This window comes from Anabrus simplex, chromosome 7 (assembly GCF_040414725.1).
Source record: "Anabrus simplex isolate iqAnaSimp1 chromosome 7, ASM4041472v1, whole genome shotgun sequence".
NCBI lineage: Eukaryota > Metazoa > Arthropoda > Insecta > Orthoptera > Tettigoniidae > Anabrus > Anabrus simplex.
Window position 1 is genome coordinate 40,357,151 of NC_090271.1, and position 14,276 is coordinate 40,371,426.

General features: G+C 37.3%; 1 protein-coding gene across 1 annotated transcript in view; it reads right to left on the reverse strand.

Annotated features, from left to right (window-relative positions):
* The window catches only part of LOC136877677 (hydrocephalus-inducing protein), an 83,519-nt gene that overhangs the window by 18,833 nt on the left and 50,410 nt on the right, over window positions 1-14,276 (reverse strand). The window contains exon 3 of the mRNA XM_067151890.2: window positions 9,742-9,949. Coding sequence (XP_067007991.2) covers window positions 9,742-9,949 — 208 coding nt within the window. The remainder of the gene's footprint in view (window positions 1-9,741; window positions 9,950-14,276) is intronic.

Consider the following 14,276-nt stretch of genomic DNA (forward strand, 5'->3'; position numbering starts at 1 on the left):
GATGGCATCATTTCCGTCTTTTCAAAGGAGATTTGTAATCCAATTTTTGCTGCTATTTGTTCTAATTCTCTAATTTGGAGTTTAGTCTCTTCCACACTACTTGCAAGTATTGCAAGGTCATCTGCAAATGCTAGACCATTGAGTTTGATATTTTTGCCAATCTTGATGTTTGGCGGACATTTCTTAGACCATTCTCGCATGACTTTCTCCAATGCACAGTTAAACAGTATTGGTGAGAGACCATCTCCCTGTTGAAGTCCAGTCCGGATTTCAAATGAGTCAGACAATTCTCCTCAGGATTTAACTTTTGCTCTAGTGTTCTTGAGGGTAACACCAACGAGATTAATGAGTTTCTGGTGTAACCCAAATTCTTTAAGGATTTTAAGTAATGACTCATGATGAATACTGTCATATGCTTTCTTGAGTCAACAAAAGTGATAACTAGCTTTTTGTTTCTCATTCTTTGATGGTTCATAATCCACTTAAGACTAATGATTTGGTCAGGACAACTTCTTTCAGGTCAAAATCCCCCTGATACTCTCCAAGTTCTTTGTTGAGCTGTTCTTGAATTCTCATGAGGATAATTCAAGCGATGTGATATCAAGTAGAGAGATCCCTTGGTAATTATTTGGATCCAGTCTATCCCCCTTTTTGTGCATTGGATGAATTATAGCTGTATTCCATTCTACAGGCAGTTCTTTAGAGTTCCATATGTTTATGATGTGTTTGTGTAGGTTTTGAAGTGTTTGGTTATTTGCATTCTTCCACAGCTCTGAAACCACTTGATTTTCTCCTGCAGCTTTATAATTCTTGAGTCAATTAATCGCTTGAAGTACCTCATGGAAGTCTAGTGGAATAACCTTATCTAAGCGTGTTTTATTTTTTTGATCAGGTGAAAATTCTAGGTATTCTTTTGCGTCTTCAGCATTTAGTAATTCTTTGAAGTGATCAGGTAGAATTTTGGCATTCTCTTGATTATTGTGTGCTAGTTGTCCTTGTTTATTTCTCATAGTGAGTGTAGCTGGAGTATACCCTGATTGATATTGTTTAAATGTCCTGTAATAGTTTCGTGTCTTATGTTGTTTGAATGATTCATCTATGTTAGCTAGGTTTTCTTTTTGATGGTCTCTTTTGATTCTTCTCAGTTCTTTGGCCATTTGTCTTTTAGCAATAGTTAGTTCATCTTGAGATTGTGCCATTTTTTTTGTTGGTCATTTAGCCATGCTTTGTGTCTTTTCTGTATTGAACCCGAGTGACTTAGGCCCAAAGTCAATCATGATTTGATTGATAAAATAATATATGGTACATTTATTGAAATACAGAAGTGTAGTTGAAAATATTTCATCTGTGTCGAAATATGAGCGAGGAAGGACGACAGACTGGAGCCTGACGGATTAGCTCGACACAACAACATTTAGCTACTTCACAGCAGGGGATCTCATTAGTTGGCGAACAAGAAAAATACAGAGTCCACAAATAAGTCTTGGTCAGAAAGAGAAAGGGGATAGGTGATACAAAGGAAACTCGCAACGTGAGTAATGCACTGGGATATTTTTGGCAGGACGGAAATTCCGTGACGTCATGGAAAGCTACAGCGGCTGCGAGGACATTCGCTAGTCTAGGTTCGGGCAGGTGGAGATTTAAATCACGTGACCGCGTGCAGGCCAATCGTAAAAATTTGATGTAAGACTCAGGGATACCATCTTAAGGAATGATGGATGAGATATTCTCGTAACTTCAAAAGTAATTAGTAATAAATTATTGTGAGTACACGGATCGATGTAATGAATTTATTAGATGTCACGCATGGAAAAATAATCAATAATTATTGGCAAATTAAATAAATTGAACCGGGCAAGTTGGCCGTGCGCGTAGAGGAACGCGGCTGTGAGCTTGCATCCGGGAGATAGTAGGTTCGAATCCCACTATCGGCAGCCCTGAAAATGGTTTTCCGTGGTTTCCCATTTTCACACCAGGCAAATGCTGGGGCTGTACCTTAATTAAGGCCACGGCCGCTTCCTTCCAACTCCTAAGCCTTTCCTATCCCATCGTCGCCATAAGACCTATCTGTGTCGGTGCGACGTAAAGCCTCTAGCAAATAAATTGAAGGCTGGATTTCTTGGAAACCAGACAGCTTGAATCTCATTGGCTGGACGAAGACCACGTTGTAAGGGACGCTTCCGAAGGCGCGAAATGTGAGGAGCTAAATCCGCCCGTATCTCCTAAATCTGTGATCACCAGGAGTTCATATTTAATCCAGCAGATATGCTAGCGGAGTGGATTAATTTGATGTAAATGTTAACGTCCAATTCGGAGTGCAAGTACCGATATTAAAATTCCACCCCCTCCCTCAGGGGTATGACGTCAATGAATCCGCGAGGGAAAGCTTCATCCATATATACGGGACAAGGGATCCTCGCCAACACACTTGAAATGAATCTCTGGAGCTGAACAGTCGGTCGCAGCTAACTTAGAATTCTACGGGCGTACAGTAACTCAACATTTAATGGCGCGAGCATCCGCCAGTGTTTATAAAATGTGATCGCGCTCAAGCAACATGAACTGGAAATAGTTAACGTAGGACAGTGTTTGCCAGTTATAAATATCAGTGAAGTAAATTAATTGCACTGTAAGAGAGTAATATAAATTGTACCACAATAAGTACGTAAATAACAGACTGTGTGACGAACAGTACTTTAAGGGAATAATAGCCTGTACTTCGCAATATCGAACCGCTATCATGAACACTTCAAGAGTGCCGTATGAAACGGGCGTATCGCGTCGGACGACATAAATCGCGACGGGCGTAAAATTTGACACCTCGTCGTACGTGTCCAGGTCCATTGTGCGGTAATTGGACGAAGATTAAAATAGTGTAAAATATTAAATTTTTGGGTCTAGGATATTAATTTGTTGTATAAAAGTTAAAGTGTTCAGTGTTAACGTTGTCAATGGTGAAGTTTTGTGATAATTAAGGTATTAGTGTAAAATGGTAATGTGCCAGGAAATCTTTTGTGGAACTACGCCATCAAGAATGGAGGAGTAAAATGCAGAGAAGAGCCGAAAGGAGCCTCTCATCTGCAAAGCTGTAATGGAATACCGATAACTAAGATGAGTACTAAACTGTAAATAATATTTGGGAAATGTTATCGTGATGGGAAAAATGGGAATAATTTGATTAGACTTGGTTACCTTCTGTAACAAGATGAGTCGCTTAACGACCCCATCCTAAATTTGTAGCACGGACAGTAGTAAATAATAACAATGTAAATAATCGGGTCTTTTTATGTATTCAGTTTGTTGTAGATGTAAATTTTGTAGATATAGGGTAGTACGTTAAGCCATGCATGCATTCATAATTTCTTTGTAGTCAAAAATAATTTTCTTTACATTTGATTTTGGTTATTATAGTTAAATAGACCCGATATGTGCTTTTCTGTTTGTCATTTTAACGAGCTATGTAATGACATTGAAGGAAAGTCCAGCCTCGTCATACCAGCTGTGTTTGTTGTTGATTAGTATGTTCATATTTTCAAAGTGAAGTTGTTAAATTTGGGAGAAGCGATTATAATAATAATATTCCAAGTAAATCGTATCTGGAGTTGATTAGTGCCAGAATAAATCGAAATTGTAAAAGGGGTTATGCGTTAAACATATTAAGAGTGGACTACCGTGTAACAGGCGAAATTAAATTTTTTTTAAATTAATAATAATAATAAATAAAAATAAAACTACTTTTTTTGAAGAAATTTTGTTTTAAAATTTAATTTGGATATAATAATAATTCATGAGATATTGGAATTTTTAGTGATCAGTGCATAATAATAAAAGTCAAGTGATCAGGTGTTGAGTTTATCAGGAATCATTTAATGACGGGATGTCGTTTTTAATTTGGAATTAAATAGTGTGGTATTTAACTTGATAAGTTAATAATATTGAAATTTAAGATCGGTGCTAATAATCCGTACATGTTAATGAACGTGTGGTTTAAATTACGGTCCAATATTTTTTTTTACGTATAAATGTCGTGTCTTAAAGTTGCAATTCATTAGCCGGAACACGTAGGACTAATATTACGAAACCATGATTGTCAAATTTTGGTAAATATAATTTCAAGATGTTATTTGTGGAGAATGAACTAAGGCGTAGATCAAAATGAGATAGAAAAATGTTAACAAATCTGCAGTGAGATAATAAAAGGTCGTACGATGTCAGAAGTGAATAAATAAGTCAGTTGATAATTCTGTGAGAAATAAATGAATCAAGGAATATTGAGATAGAAAAGGAAATAAATTCCGTACGAGAGACACTTAGGATATTGAAATGAGTGTAAAATGTACGGGCAGTGTCACAGAGAAATACTGAGTTACGCAGCGGGTAGAATTCGGACCCGTGACAGCATGTACGAAATAAATAGACTGCACAGCTATTCGTCGAGATACTACGGATCTAAGGATAATGAGAGTTCAGAGTCCACATAAATGATCGTATAGTGTAATCATTGCAATGACGAGCGATGACAATCCTGATGTCGTGATAATAATAATAATAATAATAATAATAATAATAATAATAATAATAATAATAATAATAATAATAATAATAATAATAATAATATTGCAGATAAATGATTGGACCGCCTTACTTAAATGAGCATTGATAAAGATGTTAAACGGGAATCTAAATGATAATATGCAACCGATAATAATAATAACAATGTAAGGACGATGTTAAATCATCGCGGTCAGATTAATAATAATTGTCATAATAATAACAGTAATGATGCCGTTGGTTGATCAGTGAAATAATTATAATTGCGACCGATATCTTAATATATTTTGGCGGAAGTGACCGGTTCATTAATAATAATAACCTCTAAAGTGACGTTAATAATAATAATAATAATAATAATATCTTGGGTCACCTATTTAATAATAATAATAATAATAATAATAATAATAATAATAATAATAATAATAATAATAATAATAATAATAATAATAATAATAATAATAATAATAATTATTATTATTATTATTATTATTATTATTATTATTATTTCAATGATGATAACTTCGTGGATAAATGAATATGCTGACGATAGTTAATTAATTAATTGGTGACAACATCCCTCGATTCGTATGTTTGAATAATAAGAGTGATAATATTATAGTCATTTTGTTACCTCGTTATCGTACGGTTTCCGCACGGGAGGAGTTACAGTAATACTTGGTGTGTTTGTTTACTTCGCCCGCGATGCGAGGGGAGGTCATTGCCACGGTATTTCCCACCGCTTCTCGTTATCTCATCTGTGGCAGTAGTCTACTGAGGCTACTTTGTACCATCTCAGATCATGTGTAAATAAAATGTAAATGCTAATTCATTGGTATGGCATCAGCTGGACATCGTAAGATAGGAACTGTCCGTGGAATCCATTTTTCGTAATTCACGAGAAACGTTACCCAGTCCGAGTACCGGTCTCGGAAAAATGTATATAGCCGGGGTACATCATCTTAGTTAAATCGGGAAGCCGACCGTAACATGGGTTATGCTCGGGCTCCCGATAAAAGGAAGCTATATCCTTGAACAACGGTTCGATTCAAATGGAATCGATCCGTAAGTTATACTCCACTTGTAATTTCTTTCAGAAGCAACCCAGCAACATATTGATACCACTTGCGGTATAGCAAGTGATTTATTTATGTAGCATGTGTGGGAATTTAAATATCGTTGCCAAATATATCAAAGTTTCGTACGTCGGATGGCGTAATAAACTGCTCCTTCTGGCAAATTATTTCAAAGGAAACCATTCTCATAATCTTTTCATTGTAGTTAGATGGTGCCCTTTTTAAAGTTAACAGTCACTTCCTAGTCCTATCATGGAGTCCTTAAATTCAAGTTTACAATCGAGCCTTCCCCATTTTAATTTTAAATTGCTCCGTTCATTCCCGTGTTCATTGATGCCGCTATATTTATATTTGATGACTTAAATAATGAACCGACACCCCTGAGATAAATGCTAGTCTGGGACTCGGGAGGTGGACGGGTGCAGTATTGCCATATCACATTCCTCATTCCACCAGGCGTGTTTCTTTCTCCTTTTCATAGGAGCAATTTCTTCGGCAATATTTTTAGTTTATCAATAATTGTTTCCAGTTTGTCGCTTAGAGGTGTTTTGAATCTCTCTGTATACACAGCATTGTTTATTAAGTAGATGGGGTCATATATCCTCCTTCTGGTGAATTTAGATGGTTTGTGATGTTTTCTTGGGATTAACTTGATTTTAATCTTTGAAATATAATTATCAGAATCGATGTTCACCCCACAAAGGACTTTGACATTATAAATTTCTCTATGGTATTTTTGATCCATTGCTATGTGGTCTATCTGAAACTCACCCAGTTTAACATTAGGGCATTTCCAGGTCATTAATTTGTGTGGTTTTCTCTTAAATCTTGTGGTCTCAAGAATAAGCCCATGGTCTGTGCGAAGCTCAATTAATCTTTGACCATTTCTATTTGTCAATTTGTGTGCTGGCCATTTACCTATCACTGTGTGGTATTTTCTCCCATGTCCAAATTTTGCGTTGAAGTCTCCAAGCATAATTTTAACATGGTTGTCAGGGATATTTGAAATCAGTTGGTCAAGCTCCTCCCAAAACATTTCAGTTTCCTGTTTATTTGTCCTGTTTTCTTCATTTGTTGGGGCATGGACATTAATCAGTGTATATATTTTGTTCTCTACTCTAATCGTTAAGGTTGCAGTTCTTGATGAGTTCGATGAAAAGTCCTCCACTGAATCTAATATGCTAGTATGAACCAGGAATCACATTCCAAAGTGGGGATCATTTTTCATTACTCTCTTTCCTGGGGGTCCTTTGTAAAGACAATATCCCCCAGATTCAAATGGGTCCTGATCTGTGTTCTGAAGTTCTTGTAGGGCTGTGATTAGAATCCTGTGTTGATCTATGACATCAGTTAAGTGTTTCAACTTCCCAACTTTCATTATTGAATTGGTGTTTAATGTTGCACAGAAAGAGAATTTTCTTGGTTTACTGAATTTAAGTCTGTGTTTGTATCCGTAGTTCATCTGTTGGGTTTGCAGGCGCTCCGAGTCGCCATGATCTTCTATGTGACACCCCACCGTATCCGAATGATGTCGTTGCTCGGGTCTAGAATGTTGGATGTCCAAGCCAGTGGATTCTTTCATTAGAAGACTCTCCATGATAATTTGATTGTCTGATCAATGATCAATGTTCTGACTGTGGTCAGGAGTTACAATCCCAGATGTGATCTGGGAAGGTGATTCATCCTAGTTGTTCAAGACTGGGAGTAGGCATTTCCTCCATACCCCTCAAACATTATGGTTTTTCCACCAATACTCGGGTGGCTGATTGCAGTGGTTTCCCACTGGGCGGTGGGGTCGCCACATCCCTATGCCAAATGTCCCATGTCTTAATATAAAGAAAAATAAAATGTCTGTAATATATAAGTTGTATGGAGTAGGTGAAACCTCAGGGTATCTGTTAAACATTTCAGTAATATCTTGTCAATACAGACTAAAAAATGAAGTTTATAGTATGCAACAAACAATGGATTTGGAACATCGATCAGTTCAGCTGCAGCTGCAAGGATGAGAATGCTACCATCTGAATTACGTAATCTGGCTGAGGACATTATCCACAAATAACAAGACTAGTTGCTAGCCCTCATTACCACCAATGCTAAGTGCTCCTATGAAGGTAGCACATGTTCATGGATGGCACTCACCTAGTGTTCTCAATGCTGACTCAGATATTTTTACTATTAAAAGTAATAAACTTCATTGTTAGGTTCCGTATTGAGTTGAGACTATGCTTAAAGTAAATACAAAATTTTAATATTCCACCTACTCAATACTCAATACTCAATACTAGTATTGAGTAGGTGGAATATTAAAATTTTGTATTTACTTTAAGGATATTTTTACTGTTATTAAAAAATACATTACAACTGGGAGATATTCTAGTGGCATTGTGTATTGTTTTTCTTATAAATTACATGACAACAACAATAAAAATGAAACAAAAAATTACATAAAAACCAACTACGAAGGTCGATCAAATATAAATGGGATTTTGGTTCCTAAACATTAATTAACAGTTGGTAGGCCTGGCCCCGCGCTTCTGCTATGGTTAGGCGGGATCGTTAGGAGTGGGGAGAGCGTGCTGTTAGATATTTCCTGCCGTTTTGTCAGTAACGTTCACAATGTCAGAGCAATAGGTGCACCCTTCCACTGCTCAACGCATAATTATAAAATTTCTTGCTCGTGAAGGAGTTACAGTGGCAGAAATTTGCCAGAGATTGACTGCACAGTTCAGTGATCAAACATTGTCAAGGACACATGTGTTTGCCTGGCATAAAAAGTTCAAGGAAGGACGAGAACATGTGGAAAATCTGCAACACGGTCGCCTACCTTGGACTAGCATTACAAACGAAGACATTCATGTTGTTAAAGAAATTATTGACGACGATCGACGGGCGACAGTATCAGAAATTGCAGAACAAGTTGGAATCAATTATAGGAGCTGTCAAGCAATCATCACAAATGAACTACAGTTCCGTAAAGTGTGTTCCAGATGGGTCCCTCGCCTTTTGACCGAAATTCTGAAGTTGAGACGTTTGGAGGTCTGTCAGAAGCTTACAGCAAGGTTTGCGGAATAAGGTGATGCATTTTTGAGTTGGATCATCACCTGCGACGAAACATGGGTCGACCACTACACTCTCAAGTCCAAACAAGCCAGTAAGGAGTGGTGAAGGAAAGGGGAAGCAGCACCAGTGAAAGCCAAGACTCGACTGTCAGCTGGCAAGGTTCTTGCAACCAGTTTTTTTTAATTGGCAAGGCATTTTGCTGATTGATTTTTAAATAATCAATGCACCTTACTACTACGAGCTGTTGAACAAGGCGAGGGTTGCGTATCGCTGCAAAAGACGAGACCAACCAATTCAAAAGTTCATCCTCCTCCAAGACAATGCATGGCCCCATTCTGCAACTCTAACTGTCTCTAAGCTACAGGAAATGCACTGGACTACACTTGATCATCCTCCTTACAGCCTGGGCTTATCACTCTGTGATTTGTGTGATTGTTTGGACCGCTTAAAGAAGCTCTAGGAGGACAACGATTTGAAGATGATGAGAGTGTGGAAGACTTTGTCGCAACTGGCTGGTGACACGACCCAGTTCTTTTTACAATGAGGGCATCAAAAAGCTGCCCATATGCTGGGACAAATGCATTTCCAAAGCAGAAAACTATGTGGAAAAATAAATTGTAATTGCCTCATGTTTTTCAATAAATGAATATAAATAAAAAATAAAATCCCATTTATATTTGAACACCCTCATATTACATGAAATGTATTGAAGCAAGAAATTTCATAAAACAAAACTGAAGAAGAATAAAAATTAAACTGGTGCCTTAAAACAATAAACAAAAATGAAATATGAATAGTGTATCATAATAATTAAAACAATAGAATAGAAATTAACAAGAAATTAGCTGAAAATAACTTAAAATGTTCCCTTACATATAGAGTAACATTATTAAAATGCAATCACTCAGAAATTTAACTAAAATTTACAAAATATTCCATTACACAGGAGAAATGTTTCTGAAAGTAAGCTCTTACAAATGACAATATTTTAATTTCAGAATGTAAGACCTGGAAGTCCTTACAAGTATTTCAGGATCACCCTAGATCTCACCTGCAGACGAAAGTGGCATGGTATTCACCAACTCCCAGAGGTTGAAATGATGCAACAAAACACTGTTCTTCTCCTGGTAACACAATGCCATCTACAGGTTTAATGTGAAAAGGTACATATCCTAAGGTGACATCAGATTCTGTTTCCCTCAGAGTCACATCTTCAACTTCATCCTCGGGCTGGGTGGAATGAAACTCTACAAATTCTTCTATAAACAGGGATAAATAAAAACAAAAATTAGATAAAGAGTTTCTATCTCTTTATATATAACTTGTTGTTCCTTATATTGATCTGTAGCAATCCTTCTCTTTTCCTCTCTTTCAATAAATGAGTTGATTTGCTTCTTTGTTCCTTTCTATTACTAATAAGAAGATACAGGGTCTCTCTTATAAACCAAGCACAGGGTGTTTGTGCTCTGTGCTCGAGCAGCTGCCTCAGTCCAACTTACATCGCGCGCAGCTTTAAGCATGTATACAATCTTACATGAAATCTTACCTTATAAAAGATGTGCTGGAAGTGTCATCCTTCATAATGAGAGATAAACACCATTAGGATTTTCTGCAAACAAATAGTGCAAGTTATGACTGTTTAAGATGAAACCAGGCCTCATCCAAAGAGAACATAAGGTGTGGGTCAAATAAACAATCATTCAATGATGCAAGAAACCACTCACAATATCTCACTCTTGTGGCTGGATCAGCAGGTTTTAAACAATGGGCCCGTGTAAACCTGTTCGGTTTGATGTGTAAGACCTTTGTAGCTCTGTGTGCAGAAGAAACCAAAACCTTTACTTGTGCTAATTTTATGAGTGACTTATTCAGTGACCATTCAAGATTCGCACCAAAGTCATATAGCTTTTCCTCTGTTAAAACTATTTGCGTGTGCACATGTTTTCTATTGAACACTGAGCTAGTAATTTCAAATTTATTTACAATTGCGTGAATCTGTGCTCATGAAGGTGGCACTTCACCAGGAAATTGCTGAACAAATGCATCATATACTCGTCGAGCTGACTCGTACTCAAAATAACTTTTGCGTACGAAAATACGGTATAGCAATGATAACTGTCTCACCATGTTAACAGTTAAGATTCAGACTGGCTACTGATGCTAGGTTCAACACGTGCACACTCCTTGCAAGGACAAGAGCTATGTGTGTGCCTCCCGTTCAGTTCCTTAGGTCTCCGAGAGTAGAAACACCATGCATTCGGTCTTAATTTAAATGAGACACCCCTGTATATTTTACTATCACGAGTGACAGGGTCCAGTATTCTACATACATCTGAGTGTAGATATCTGGTAGCTCTCTATCATTCAGTATTAAATAGCAGTTTTTCCTATTTAGCATTAACAGAAACAAACAAAAAAACATTGACATTCTCATACCTGCCAACTTTTAGAACCCAAACATAGGAAGATTTTTTAATTCTTGGATTTCATCACGTATATTTCACCACAGTCTACGTGAAAATAGGTCAGGATAAAAGGCATACATATCTACAGTTACGATGCGAATTGATCATTAAATTTAAAATCTTAAACTAAAGAAAACAAAAATGGTTACAAGAAAATGTACCTAATCACTCTCATTTATGACACTTACATACGAATAATAATATTTATGTCACCCCGACACACACAACAAAATCCATACCATATTTTCTCGCGTAATTAACGCACTTTTTCGACGAAAAATACAGGCGACAACTGCGGATGCGTACATTATTCAAGGAATTCAGATCTTTACAAATTATTTATAATTCATTTACATTTAAAAGATACATCAAATATAATATAAAGACAATTGGTTCAACTCATTTGCAATTATCGTCACACAGCGTAAAATTCCAGCGTGAGATTTTTTCCTGAAAAGTCAAATAGGGTACATTAGATAAGTTAGACACGTGGGTTTGAAGTACAGACACTAGAAAATATTCTGCTCATTACGAGCTGAAAATACGACCTGAATGGCATACCGAAAAAAAAAAAACTATCCAACACGAGAAGGGCCGGGCATCGAAGGAGGGACCCTGCTACATTACCCCAAACCGTTCGTATCCAATCTTGTACGAGTAACGTGTCCATCCACCTTTTCTGTTGAATACGAACGTGGATCACTCGCGGAAATTTTGCTTTAGGCATTCTGCCATCAGCAAGCATTGCAGTACATCGTTGTTTTTGGCTTCCGATAGCGCGTACGATAACACTATATGTTCCTTTCTTATCGATTGTTCGACTTTGTGGCGTACGGAAACCGATTGGCGTCTGACGTGCGGTTCCTATAAAGGAAGATCAAATATTCCTTCATTTCACGCTTCTCAATCACAAAGCGATGACAATGGTTGAAATCATTCGTCATGTTTTGGCATAATGTTGTTCTTCGTCGAAGAGAAAGTTCATTTCTCTTCAGAAAATTAATCAAGCCTCGGCTAACCTTCAAATCCGAGATACCGATTCCATGTGCCGCGGCTATTTTTCATTCTTTTAAACACAGCATTTTGTGAGAAACGGCTTACGCAACATTGCGCAACAAAATCATATATTTAAGCAGATAATCCTCTACTTGCGGAAACTTGCCGCTTTTTGTCCGCGAAATGCTTTGCGAGACTTGTTAGCCGCTTGAAGTGCACTTCTGTTACCGCGGTAGCGCACGTTTCATTTGGACACTGAATACTTGCTGCCCGCTGCTCTATTGCCGTATGTCTCGACGTAAATGATCACCGCGAGTTTGTATGATGCAGTATTACTGGAATACTGTGGACTGACAAACAAGTTTGAGATCACAGAATGTCCCGTACCGGAAACACTCGTAAAACTAGTGCAGTGGGATTTCCTGACGGCTAATAACAGCACGTTGCCCTGTGTGTGGAATGCCTTTTTCGCGATAGGAAGCCTGCTACTTGAGTATAGTTGACATCTTTATTTCGAAACGCATCCGGAGCTGAGTGATGAATGTTCGAAGTTGTGGGTGCGTCAAATACGTGAACATTTCTTTTTCTCCACTTTGGACTCAAAATTATTGGGATACGTAAATTATGCAAGGGCGTTAATTACGCGAAAAATACGGTACGGTAGTTTCCCTTAGACGGTAAAATGAACGGAAATTTATAGGTATCTCTGAACACTTGGAGATAACGTTTGTTATATTTTTTGGCCATAACGAGAAAAGAAAATGCCAGAAACTGTCACCGACAAGAACCCCCTTAAAAACATTCAATTAATTACAATTATGCACTTAAATACGCGAAACTATCACATGCAGAACAATTCAATATGTCCCATACATTATAAACAAACGACTTTGACAGAGAGAGGAAAAAACACGTGGCCTACCACTCCGACGAAACTGCGCACAGAAACGCTGTCAACAGCGCGCGAACAACACAATAAACTCATTCTTTCGTCCCGATTAACTGAGTCGCGAGCGCGCGCTAGCCTCTTGCTTGCAGGACGATTGCCGCCCCGAATCCCCAGCTGCATAAAGCGCACACGCTGTTGTGGTGAGCAGGAAATACGATACACGAAGGCGACGGACGAAACACTCACGAAATAAAGCAACAAATAAATACGCTTGAAAATAAGGTTTCGTAAATTATACAAGTACGTACGAATTTATCCTTTATCTAAGGGGAAGAGTATTGGCGGTACTAGAGGTTATATTAGTGAAAAAGCGGAAGAAGTAAAAATAAATCGGAAAATCGGAAGACGAGTTAAAAACCGGAAAGTTTCCGGGTAAATCGGAAGGGTTGGCAGGTATGCATTCTTAAAAGTCTAGAAAGATTGAAGTGTCTCCCTGAGTAGATACTAGTATCATCTTGATGTGTTACTAATGGTTTATTTTTATTATAAGCCACTATCTCCTTTCATCCTTTCAAACACAAATTTATTATGAGGAATTGTGACACTGCGTTTAGAAAACAGCACAATTCCAGTATTTTCATCTGCAGCAATGACAAATTATAATAATTATAAAATATCAAAGCCATTTTAGTAACAGTGCTGATGGTTGTGCTTACTGTTATAATTAATTACATACGGTCATATCAGCACACTAATTTTAATTCAAAACCAGTTTTCGGACTCTAAGTTTCATCATCAGTGTTGAAATTATTTAGAACATTTAATTCCACATGAGTGTGATGTCAAAATGATTTAAAATAAGTTTAAAAAAGTTAAAGTGGAGCCCTGTTGAGATCAACTGTAAAATAATAAAAAGAAAAAAATAAGGGTAAAAGTATGCAAACAATACATATAAACTTACAATAATGTTGTAAAAGGTACGACATACCATAGGAAGAGCTGGCTTATCCTTGTGCTCAAACTGTTGCTCGAGTACTAAACAAACGTCCTGCTTTAAGTACGGGGTACACTGGAAGCACATAATATTATGTCACCTCAAAGTTATAAACAACCCTCCTGCTCCCCCTCAACAGTCATTCTGGTGTTGGTGTTCATACCGGGTGCACACAACTTACAAAGAACGTAAGGACATTCACTTCAAACCAAATTAAACAATGGATCACTACATCTGATGAA